Source organism: Typopeltis vanoorti, chromosome 23 (assembly GCF_054136105.1).
Source record: "Typopeltis vanoorti isolate ZY-2024b chromosome 23, IOZ_Tvanoo_1.0, whole genome shotgun sequence".
In the NCBI taxonomy this organism is placed as follows: Eukaryota; Metazoa; Arthropoda; class Arachnida; order Uropygi; family Thelyphonidae; genus Typopeltis; species Typopeltis vanoorti.
The window spans coordinates 25072863-25086014 of NC_143571.1; the positions used below are offsets into that span (position 1 = coordinate 25072863).

General features: G+C 36.2%; 1 protein-coding gene across 3 annotated transcripts in view; it reads right to left on the reverse strand.

The window, feature by feature from the left end:
• Positions 1–13152, reverse strand: part of LOC150093698 (kielin/chordin-like protein) — a 1333292-nt gene that overhangs the window by 255440 nt on the left and 1064700 nt on the right. For all 3 annotated transcript variants that reach the window (XM_090412628.1, XM_090412627.1, XM_090412629.1), the window contains 2 exons: positions 12259–12438; positions 3273–3443 (listed from right to left, as the gene is read on the reverse strand). In XM_090412628.1, coding sequence (XP_090268754.1) covers positions 3273–3443; positions 12259–12438 — 351 coding nt within the window. The remainder of the gene's footprint in view (positions 1–3272; positions 3444–12258; positions 12439–13152) is intronic.

Consider the following 13152-nt stretch of genomic DNA (forward strand, 5'->3'; position numbering starts at 1 on the left):
ATAGTTTATCCCAATTTTGCAACATCTACAAACAACTGAATATTCCTATTTAAATCCTCCCCAATATCATTAACATACAGGTTAAACAGTAATGGCCCTAAAACAGACCCCCCCCTGAGGTATCACTAGTGACTTTCCTCTTCTGGGATATTGCTCTCCTACACAACTTGATACCTATCAGATAGACAATCTCCAATCCAATGTAGTAGTATAATATCCAACCCCATCCGCTTTAGTTTGACTATCAACATCATGTGGTAATCTATCAAAAGCCTTTGCAAAATCTAAGAATACCACTGTGCATGCACCTCCCTCATCTAATGCAGCTGTCACTTTATTGTAATAAGTAAGTAGATTACTAAAACATGACCACCTTTGAGCAAATCCTGCTGTCCATCAAAGATAATATCACTGTTGTCAACCCAATTCTGGATCCTGGTTCTCACTAGCCACTTCAACACTTTAACCACAACACCACCTGATGCATAGATTAGCTTATAATCTGATGCTTGAGTTTGTCACCTTCCTTATGAAGTAATAAAATCTTCCTTTCCCTCTACTCCTTTTGAACTTGACCCAATGTAAGACTCATATTAAGCAAATATTCCAATGCAGATGTCAACTTCCTGGCACATACCTTCCAAATATGTAGTGATATATCAAGTCCCACAGCCTTAACATCAAATTTGATCGATTTCTTATATATCTCATGCTCAATCACAGTCAGTCTCTCCTCTTCATCATCCACTGCTCTCAAACTCTTCATGATGTCACCTTCACAAGGACGAAAGATCTTTTGAACTGCTCATTAACTATATCTAAATGACAACCTACTGTAATATTTTTTCTTTTTTGCTTCATTAGTGAACTGCTACTCATACTGCTCTTTGCTCTTTTGCTATTCTTATCAACTGAGTCATCATTTTTATCTGTCTGTACTCCTCATGATTATTACCACTATGTTGCATCCAGAATGGTCTTCTTTCTCTGTATTGCATTGCTTAATATCTTCATTCATCCATTTCCCACCTATTTTATTTAACCTTTTAATCTTTGGAATATACTCAGACATTGCTTCTACTAGAAAGTTTTTAAATAGGACCCAAGCAGCATGACTCCTTTCCACCCAAATCCTCATTCCATGATACAGCTGCAAGCTGTCTCCTGAGCTTTGCATAATCACCAGCATTGTAGTTCCACACATAAACTTTCCTCAAATGGTGAGAAGTGAATTGATTACCTGGGTCATCACTTCAGTGATGACCCAGGTAATCAATTCATTCTCACCAAATGGGGGGAGATTTGACCTTCCAGCTGATACATATCATATTAACCACTCATTTATAATGACATCTGTTGATATCACTTACCTTCAGGAAGATCTGAATAGACTTTTGACTTGTAAAAAGATGTTACATTTTGAAGTGCAGAAATATAAGGCTGTGTACTATATTGACAGTTCCTTATTACAGGAAATGGATGAGATTCAAGATATGGGAGTGATGGTTGACAGTAGACTGAAGTTTAGAGGCATATTGCAAGTTTTGCAAAGACTGCAGCACATTGTAGTGCTGCTATGACAAGAAATACTCTGACATGTAGGGATAAAGGAGATGGCTGTGCCACTGTATAACACATTGGTCAGACTACACTTGGACTATTGTGCTCAAATTTGGTTACCTGGTTTTCAGTGTGATGTGGAAACACTGGAGAGGGTCTAGAAATGAGTGACTAAGACAATATCAGGACTTTGAAATGTAATCTATGAAGAGAGGTTGAAGAAATGTAGATTGTAGAGTTTGGTGGATAGAAGGAAAACAGATGATATGATAGAGATATTTAAGTTAGTGAGAGGATTTTATCAGATTAATCCAGATTGGATTATAAAAAGGTGAAAGGGGAAAAATCAGAAGCCACCCCTGGAAGTTATGTAACAGTGTTGTGAAGAGGGGGTGTGAGGAGTAGATTTTTTAAATGGAGAATTGTCAATGAATGGAACACATTACCAAATTGTGTTGTTAATGCAAGGAGTGTTAAGGATTTTAAGATTCAGTATGATAAATATGTTGTCGGTTGAATGAACCTCTCATGATGAGGTGCAATAATAATAATAATGTTCTAGATCTTACTAATAAAAAATAATAATAAATTTCACAAAGAATCTCTGTAGCTTAGTTATTAAAGATAGTTGCGAAGTCTGGGTTCGAATTCCATCTAGAATGCAAAGAACTTTTATAAGGACTTTTCTAACTGAAGGTAAGTTAGCTACTCTCATGTGGAGGGAGTAGGATTTTTCATTCTGTAAGAGACAACCTATTTAAAAGAATACATGCAATTAACAGGCATACGGACTTTGCAAATAGGATTAACAGCTTAATGAAGTGTTTATTAGGTATGCATGAAGCTAAGTTATATCTGCCATAACAGGCCATTGAGGCCAACATGCTAAGGAAGATGAGATACATTTCACAGAGATGTAGTTTTGTCTAACAATCTAACATATTCTATACATTTGCTCCTTTTCATTAAGGTCTTACATTTTACAACAGTGTTACTAGTTTCTCATCATATACCAGTTCAAAAAATGACAATGTGAATTTTGTCTTTCCAAAAGAATGTTTTCTGCCTCATTTTTAAAAATTTAAATGTTTTGCTAAACAACATATCATATGTTTCTCTTCTAGCAAACTAGACAATGAATATTTTATACATCATTAAGAATTTTACTTTTTTTTTATTTAAGAAAAAACACAATAATGATGTGCTGTTTAGAAAAACATTAAGTTTTTAAATCCACTATTTTTTTTTACTATACAAAAGTTTTGTATTTGTAATATGCCTGTATAGTGCAATTCATAGAAGAATGACGTGTTTGCATTCATTGGAAAAAAATCATTTTCAAACCCTAATATAGTAAATCCCAGTTTCTTATCACAACAAAATGGATAATGAAATGTTATTATGGATAATTAAGTGTTAAGGCCACAGATCTGATACAACTGAGATATAGTAAACAAAGGAGAGAGAGAGAGAGAGAGAGAGAGAGATTAACAGCCCATTCTAGCAATATCAAGTCTGTGAAAGCTTACTTGTCCATGACAGGTTGAACGTAATTCATTACTGATGTATTGCATTTATCAAACTGACTTGAAAGTATCTAAAAGGTTAATGTAATCTGTCTTAATATTGTTAAAAGTTTTTATTACATCCAGAAACTAAACAGATTATTATTTTTTTTATATATCCATTCGCTAATGCAGAATAACACTTACTGTACACATACATTCTTGGCAAGAATCGGACAGTGACACAAATTTGGCCCCATTATCATAGTTTACTCCACTATAATTGCAACCAGAGCATACTGGGCAACAACTAAAGGGATCCAAGAGGGGATGTGAACATTGAGGACATACTACTGTTTTACAAAATACTTGGCCATTCTGAAAAAAAATAAATAAAAATTAATGCAGATTTCTCTTTCAGTATCAATTATATATATAAATATATTATAATTATTACCATAAAGAAGTAAGTTGACATGTGTTTTGAGAAAATAAAGAGCAAAACACAAAAAATATGTAAAAGTAGCTAAGGAAAAGTCATGGGAATACTAAGAATATAGAAAATAAATATCAGGAATGTAAAAATACTATTATTATTATTATTACCATTAATATCTATCCTCCATGGAGTCAAAGGATTCCCTTGCAGGAGGTCTATACTCTCTAATGCAAAAAGATTATGAAGCTGTGCCTTGAACCCATTCACAGTTAACATGCTCTTCATATTTTCAGGCAATACATTGCACTCAGCAAAAACTCTCCATGCCAAAGAACCTCTTTCTCATTCATCTGCCCACACTGTCCTTATACAACTTCCATGAATGGTGTCTAATTCTGCCCTTGCCTCCTTCTACTCTATGAAATATCTTCTCCACATTAATCTGGTAACAACTTCTCACCAACTTATATGTCTGAATCATATCCCTTCTTGTTCTTCTATTCACAAGGCTCTGTATTGCATAACCTTAATCTTGCCTCATATCTGACATTCCAAAGACCTGACACTAACTCATTACACCTTCTCTGGACCTTCTCCAATACATTCCCCTGAAAACCACACAACTAAATCTGTGCACAGTAGTCCATATGTGGCCTGATCAAAGCCTTATATAGGGTAACCATAACCTCTCTGTTTCTGCATGTGTCAATATCCACCTCATTATTGCCATAATTCATTGGGATGTTCATACAATTTTAGCAACATGATTCCCTAAACTTCAAATATCTGTCCCCCCATCACTCCTAAATCTCTCATCTCCCCCACCTCCTTCAAAATTCCTCCATTAATTGAATCCTCTGCATCCCAACTTTACATACCACATTTCAAGACCTTGCACTTTGCAACATTAAACTGAAAGCTTAATGTTGCAAGGTCTATTCACAAAGTCTATTCATGTCCTCCTGCAAGGTCACAACATGTGCTATACTTCTCATAGCCCTTTCCAACTTTCATCAATGCCGAACAGCTGCACATCTGCAGTTAAGCCAGTCCCAATGTCATTAAAGTACAAGTTAAACAATAATGGTCCCAAAAGATATCAGTGTGGCACTGCATTAGAGAACTTCCTCTTTTGGGATACCACTCCTCCATATACAACATGCTGATACCCATCTGACAGCCAGTCATCTATACAAAATACTAGTCTGTTGTCTAACCTCATCTATTTTAGTTCAGCTACTAGCTTATCATGTGGCAGTCTCTCAAAGGCCTTTAAAAATCCAAGTACATCCTCCTTTATTGACTGAATTTGTCACTTTGTTGTAATACATAAACAGATTGCTGAAACATGACCTTCCTCTTACTAACCCATGAGGATGATCATAAAGAATACTGCTATTCTTGACCAATTTCTGAATCCTATTAATTCCCTTGTTTATCCCATTAATTCCTTAATTCCTTCTTGTTCATTCACCAGCAGTAACCTCTTCCCTCATATTCTTGATGCTACATTGTCTCCTGACGCATCAGTTTAATGCAGCAAAATGTAAGGTCTTAAGGTTTGGGACACATCGATGGGACGCTGCATACTCTATGGGAGGAGTTAAACTGGAGAAAATAGGGGAGACAAGAGATCTGGGGTTGATGATTGATAGAAACCTGAAATTTAGGGGATTTCTTCTTGTTCATTCACTAGCAGTAACCTCTTCCCTCATATTCTTGATGCTACATTGTCTCCTGACACATCAGTTTAATGCAGCAAAATGTAAGGTCTTAAGGTTTGGGACACATCGATGGGACGCTGCATACTCTATGGGAGGAGTTAAACTGGAGAAAATAGGGGAGACAAGAGATCTGGGGTTGATGATTGATAGAAACCTGAAATTTAGGGGACATATTGCAAAGGTAGTGAAGGAAACACAGAGGATTGCTGCAATAATGAGAATAATGAGAAGGACACTGACCTGCAGAGATAAAATGGTTATCATTCCATTGCATAAGACCCTGATCAGACTACACTTGGACTAATGTTCTCAGATTTGGTTCCCAGGAATTGAAGAGGATAAATTAACTGTGGAAAGGGTACAAAGGCAGATAACAAAGATGGTATCAGGAATGTACAATGTTAGTTATGAGGATCGGCTGAGGGAGTGTGGACTGCAGAGTTTGGTGGATAGAAGAAGGAGAGGTGATATGATTGAGACTTTTAAACTGTTGAGAAGTGGTTACAGGGTTGACACTGGGGAATTCTTTCACTTGGTTGAACACAGAAAGGAGTCATGACAAGGGGACTATCCCTGGAAGTTACGAAAGGAAACTGTGAGAAAGAGGGTGAGGAGTTTCTTTGCATGGAGGGTGGTTGAAACATGGAATGCATTGCCTGATAGAGTGGTGAGAGCAAGAACGGTCAATGCATTTAAGGAGTGGTATGATAGACTTTATGTTTCCTAGGAGGGATCTCCCTTGATGAGTCTTGATAGACTTGTGTTTCTAAGAAAGAACCTCCCACGATGAGTCTTTTGACTTCATGGAGGCCTGAATAATAATAATATGAAAAGAACTCACTAAGATTTTTCTCAGCCTTATTGCTAATTTCTTCTCATACTCCAATTTTGCAGTCCTTATCAATGAGTCACCTTCTGGCCTACTCCTTTTACTCCTCATGCAACTGATCATTACCAACATCCATCATGTGTTGCTTCCACATTCTTCTTCTTCCAGATTTCACACTTAACCTCTTCATTCATCCATTTTATTCCTACTTTGTTTAACCTTATCACATTTGGAATAGACTCACACATTGCTGCTGTTAAATAACTCTTGGTCAATGCCCATGCAACATCATTGTCTATCTCATTCAACTGTTCTTTCCATGCTATACCTCAAAATTGTCTCCTAAGCTTTCCATAATCACCAGCCTTAATATCTCTTCTTTATAGAAGTTATCACGTAATTGGCCGCAGCCAAGGTGATCAGTTCATGGTTACTCTCTCCAGCTAGGGGGGGGGGGAGATTAGGCACTCCAGTTACAATCTTTGAAAGACTGCAACTTACATTCTACATTCCTTGGCCCATAGCAACAATCTACCAAATATCTCATTCTATCAACTTCCATCTTGTGCTATACTCATTCAAAACCACTGCTACTTTTTTTCTCCTTGTATCTGAAACTTGCACAGACATAATTCCCCTGCTTAATTCATCAGCAGTATTCCCCCATCCGTTCTTGGCTTTTTTATCTTCTCAAAAAAACATCATATACCTCCATTTCTCCCATAATGATGTCATTCTCATCCAACTATGTTTCACTTATTCCAACTATTTTCAGGTACATAAACTCAATCAATGCCAATTTCATTTCCTTTATTTTCAAAACTCCCAGCATTCATAAATAAACACAACAATTCATTTCTTGATCTAAAACCAGTCCTACCTCATGCTGTCTCTCTTCTTTTTCTACTTTTGTGAATTCTCCTCACATGCTCTTGTCTGCTCATCTTCTGCACCACTTAGCTTCCATACTCAACCTGCCCTCCCGCCCACATACCATGTATTCCTGGGAATTCCATTCCGACACTGATCATCCACACATATGCAATAATTACCACTTTTAGAATTTACTCTCCTTATACCATATTCACCTTTTTTTTTATTAAATTACTCTGGATTTAGAGAAAGATGTTGAAAGTTTATTTTTCACTAGGTTAGACTATGATAAATTTAGTTTAATCCTTTATCCCAGTGAGAGCAAACCAAGTTTTCACCTGAAAATATCTTCAGGACTGAATATAGTGTTCATATAGTGATCATAGTCTAACCTAGTGAAAAATAAACTTTCAACATCTTTCTCTAAATCTAGAGTAATTTAATAAAAAAAAGATGGCAAACCTTTTGGCAACTCCTATAGGTAAAGATGACCTTGCTACTGCTTCTGCCTGGTATCTCCAACTCTGGGCCTGGCTCCCACTGAAGAGACCTCAATAAAGGTCGAAACTAATCTGGGTAGTGGCCAATCCCTTAATGCATAACATTATACATATCTGCAAGGAGATGTGTTTTGCATTATGGGAGATACTGGGATAGGATTGTTGGTAGCTTGCTCAACCTTTGCTATGAGTTGCCTGGTGTTGTACTACTTACCCAGGTAAGATAGTACAACACTATATTCAGTCCTGAAGATATTTTCAGGTGCAAACTTTGTTTGCTCTCACTGGGATAAAGGATTAAACTAAATTTATCATAATGTGTAGTTTATATGTGTAGTTTGGACAAAGGAGGTGGACAGCGGTAAAGCTTGCAACTATATTGAAATGTAAAGTTGGGTAACAAGGAGATCAGTACTGTTTGGGATATTTAAGAATTGTCTGGCAGAAATAATGTTTTAATGTATTCTAAGGATCAGAAGATTAAATAAGGTGGATGTGAAATGGATGAATGAAGAGAAACATACAATCTGGAGAAAGAAAGAAAGAAAGTATTATGGAGGCAGCATAAGATTACTGGTAATAATCCATTATATGAGTGCAAAGAACAGGAAAGAAGGGTGACTTGGTTGGTAAAGGAAGCAAATGTGTAGTATGAGCAGTAGTTTGCCAATAAAGCTCCCCCCCCCGGCCCTAAAAAAAAATCCTTATGAAGTTCTTTTGATAAGTAGGCAGCAGAAAAAATACTGATTACAGAAGGATGATAATGATTGATGAAAATGACAAAAAGATAACCACTGCAGAGGATACAATTGAGCTATTGGAAATAGAAATGAAGAAAGTGACCAGTGGCGTGTCTTGGGGTTCTGTTCTTTATCCTCTACTGTTTAACTTGTTTGTTAATGATATTTCATGTGGACTGACTAGAGATTTTCAAATGTTTGCTGATGATGCAAGGTTAGATAGAATTATCAGGAGTAGTGCTGATGTTAATTCTCTACAGGAAGATTTGAATAGACTTTTAGCTTGGACAAATGGAGGTTGCAGTTTTAATGTTAATAAATGAAAAGTGTTACACTTTGGGATAAAGAGATATAAGGCTGTCTACTACATTGGTGAATCTGTACTTCAGGAAGTGGATGAGATTCGGGATCTTGGAGTGATGGTAGACAGTGGACTGAAGTTCCAAGAGTATATTGATAAGAAGGGATAAGGTGGTAGTGGTGCATGTATATAAGGCATTGCTCAGACACATATGGACTATTGTTCTCAGATTTGGTCACCTAGGTTTCATTGTGTGGAAATACTAGAAAGGGTCCAAAGATGAATAACTAAAGTGATATTAGGACTCTGGAGTGTTGATTATGAAGAGTGTTTGAGAGAATGTGGATTACAGAGGTTGGTGCATAGAAGGAAAAGAGGAGATATGATAGAGACCTTCAAGTTAGTTAAGGGATTAAAGTAGAAGAAATTATAAAAAGAGTGGATGTTAAGATGGAAAGAATGAGAAGTCATTCCTGAAAGTTGTATAAAGATGTGGTGAAAAAGGATGTGAGGAGTAGAATTTTTACATGGAGAGTTGGTAGTGAGTGGAATGTATTGTCTGAGTGTGTTGTGAATACAGGTAGTGTAAATAACTTCAAAGCTCATTATGAGATGTTGCTGGTTGAGTGGGCCTCCACGATGAGTCTGTTGACTCCATGGTTGTTACCAAATAATAATAATATTATTATTAAATGAGTAACTTATAAAGGTATTTCATTCTTGTTAGTGTGACATCATGCAGAGTTAGAGAGCAATGGAAGGGGAGGAAGAGACTAACTGCATGTGAGCAGGAGGTATATGAGGATTTGAGTAAACTTGATGCTAATAAGGTTGTGGTACTTAATATAATACTGTGTGTTTTGAAGGAATGTGTAAGGTAGTTGATATCTGCCTTAATATATTTGTTTAAACTAATGCTTATATTGGGTGAAGTTTTAAAGGAATAGAAGGAAAACAAGATTGGACTGTTGCAGAAAGGATGTGACAAGACTTGAGCTTCAAATTATAGGTGAAATCTGTGTGTCAGATGTGGTGGTGGTTAAAATATTAAAGAAGGTAGTGAGGAAAAGATCCAGAATTGGGTTGATAATAGTGGTTTTCTCTTTGATGGACAGCATGGGAGGTAATGTTTTAATAATCTGCTTACCTATTACAATAAGGTGACAGGTACATTGAACAGAACCCACAGGCTTTTGAGAATCATATTTCACTAGCTGTGAAATATGACTGCTGTAAATTTAATAAGTGTAGATTAAAAATTAAAAAAAATAATTAATACAAATCCTTTCATTAATTTCAGACATCAAAAAAAAAGTGCCTGAAACAAAACATATTTAGGTTTATTAATTTAGCTCAGCAGACTAATTGTATATAATGCTGAATAGCTTATGGCTACTCAGAGCCATAGGCTATATTGTAAGTTGATATACAGTTAAACTGGAATGGATGCAGTCGGATAATAGATTTGTGCATTGGATTGGCTATCTGATAGGTACTTGCAAGTTATGTATTGGGAAGCAATAGCCCAGAAGAAGAAAATTACTGGTGGTGTGCCTCAAGATTCTGTTTAACTTATATGTTAATCATATTTGGGAAAGTTTGACTGGAGACATTTAATTGTCTGCAGATGATGCAAATTTGGGAAGAACTATTAGGAGCAGAGCAGATGTTGTTGCTTCACAAGAGGGTGAATGAACTGAGTGAGTCGGCAAAGGGATGGGGTTACCAGTTGAATGATTTAAGGTTTTAAATTTGGACAACAAATATGGGGTGCAGAGTATACAATTGGTGGGGATATGTGGAGGAAATGAAGGAAATAATAGATCTTGGGGATGATGGTGGGTATAGAGGGCACATTGCTGAATCTCTAAGGATGACACAAAAAACTATCAATAATGCAGATAACACTGACTTGTAGAAGTAAGGAGATTCTGGTTCCATTGTATAAGGCCTTGATTAGGCCACATATGGACTACTGTGCAAATTAAGTCACTTGGTTTTAAAAAGGATGATGATATCTTGGAAAGGATTCAAAGGTGATTGGATAAGATGGGTTTCTGGTTTCTGAAATGCTGAGTATGAAGAAGGGTTGAGAAAAAGAAATTTGCAGAGTCTAATGGATAGAAGGAGGAGGGGTGATATGATAGAGACACATAAATTGGTAAGTGGTTTCCACCAGATGAAGTGGATGTGATTTTACATAGAATGGGGAGATGAACAGAGAATATGATGTCATCCTTGAAAGTTGTATAAAGACTGTGTGAGCAAGGAAGTGATAAGCAGGTTTCTTGAATGGAGAGTGGTGAATGAATGGAATGCATTGCCAGAGAGTGTGGTGACTGCAGAGAATATTAGTGTATTTAAGGCACAGTATGATTAGCTACTTCTGTGACAAGGGACCTTCCAAAATAAGTCTTTGACTTCATGGAAGTTTGATGATGATGATGATAACTGTGGATGACTGTCAATATTTAGAAAAAGTGAGTTTGCAGTTTAGTTTCAAAATGATCAATGTTTAACCATATGTGAGATAGATACAGATGTGGATAAAATTTTCATAAATTTGTGCCACTTGATGGTACTGAGGCCATTAATAAAATTCATAGATGGCAATAAATACTTCTGGGCTTCATGAAAAGGGATTTTAGTAATGTTTCTAATAGCAGCAAGAAGAATAGAAAAAGCATGTTGCTGCAGAAAGAACTTTTCTCTTCTGTTTTCTTCAGTAAATTTTTGTCTATAGCGCTATAAGGTCTTCATATGTGAGCTCTTCTTCTTCTTCTTTAGCAGATTCCACCAAATGCTCTATATTTTCATATAGAGCTAGTATAATTTCATATAGAGTCAATCTGTAGCTAAAACTTTGTAGCTAACAGCACTATTTTACCAACTCTGTCACAATTTCATGTCAGGCTTTGTCTATGTCAAATCCTGAGAATATATGAACATATATTTTGAGCAGCTTCTTCCAAACACCATTCATACATATGAGGGAGGAGGGCTGAAAATTTCTGATAAGCACCTAGAACAAAAATTATTTTAAAGCAACTGATAAAACCACAAGAAAGAACATATCTTAAAACCCTTTAACCCCTATGTTTCATCAAATTCTAATAACTTTCTTTTCCTTAAATTAGGATATATAAGAAGAGTTGCTTTAATATCATTTTTGTTCTAGATGTTTATCAGAACTTTTCAGCCACCCTCATACACACACACACGTTGCTATCATCTCACTCCACCTGCATCTACAGTCTTTGTACAGTGCAAGATATTATATTCCTTCCAAAAGTCACTGACAGTTTTCTCACCCTCAGTAGCAGAAATTCTGATAAAAAAGTATTTTTTAAATATGTCTTGAAGGCACTCATAAACTTCATACACTGAAGTTTATGAGTTGCAGCAACAGGGTTATATTTGGTGAAGGTGTTTGGGATAGCTGTCATAACTATGAGTGGTTGTAAGTCACATAACATCATGAGTCCTGATTTGATTACACACACACACACACACACACACACACACACACACACACACACACACACACACACACACACACACACACAGTGTGTGTGTGTGAGTGTGTGCATAGCTACTTTTGTTTGTCTTAGGAAGAAATCCCTACCACCTCAGGATGAGATAAGTTATATACTAAAAATGTCTCACACTCATTGGAACATGGAACAGTGCTTCCAACTAAACTGCATGTAATAATTTTCAACTACACTGTAGAAGCAGAAGTATAAAAATTATAGATCTTCAATTTATTTTCAAAATGAGTACTTACTACACAAACACAACTTTGACATTTGTCACTCGATGGAATAAAACTTTCACCATCGTCATAATAGTGATCTTCATATATGCAAGGTCCCACACACACAGGACAACATTCATTTTCTGGAATTTCATGAACAGGACAGCTGAGGTGAGGACATTCCGGTAATCTGCAAGTAACAGTTCCTTCCTGCAAAAAGATATGTACACAAGGTGGCCCATAAGTCACAAGGGGGTTTAAACATTTAATAACTTTTTTATTTAATAATTCTTTTTATTATTTTTTGTTATAATGAAATACAGAACCTGGAGATTCTTTTATTAGTTACAAAAAACCACATCATGTAAATGCCTTCCATTTTCAGATTCATAAACATGGGCCCTTTCTACAGAATATTCCATGACAGCTGCTAATGTTTCTGGCTGCAACATCCTAATTTCTGCACAAATGTTTTCCTTCAGCTGTTGGATTGTCTGGACCTTGTTCACATACACCTTTTCCTTCAGGTAACCACGTAAGAAGAAGTCAGGAGCCAGCAGATCTGGAGAATGTGATAGTCAATTAATTGCAGATATTTGCAAAATTTGTGTTAGAATATATACAATGCCTTATACAATGGAACAAAGACCTCCCTACTTCTGCACGTCAGTGTCCTCCACATCATTCCCAGAAGGCTTTGTGTTGTCTTCACAATTTTGGCTATGTGTCCTCTAAATTTTAGATCCTTATCCACTACCATCCCTATATCTCTTATTTCCTCCACCTCCAACAATATATCCTCATCCAGCATAAATTCTGCATCCCATCTTTGTTTTACAAATTTTAAAACCTTACATTTTGCAACATTAATAACGATGCAACTATGCATCATTAATGCATGAAATCATTATTAAGAGAAAAAAA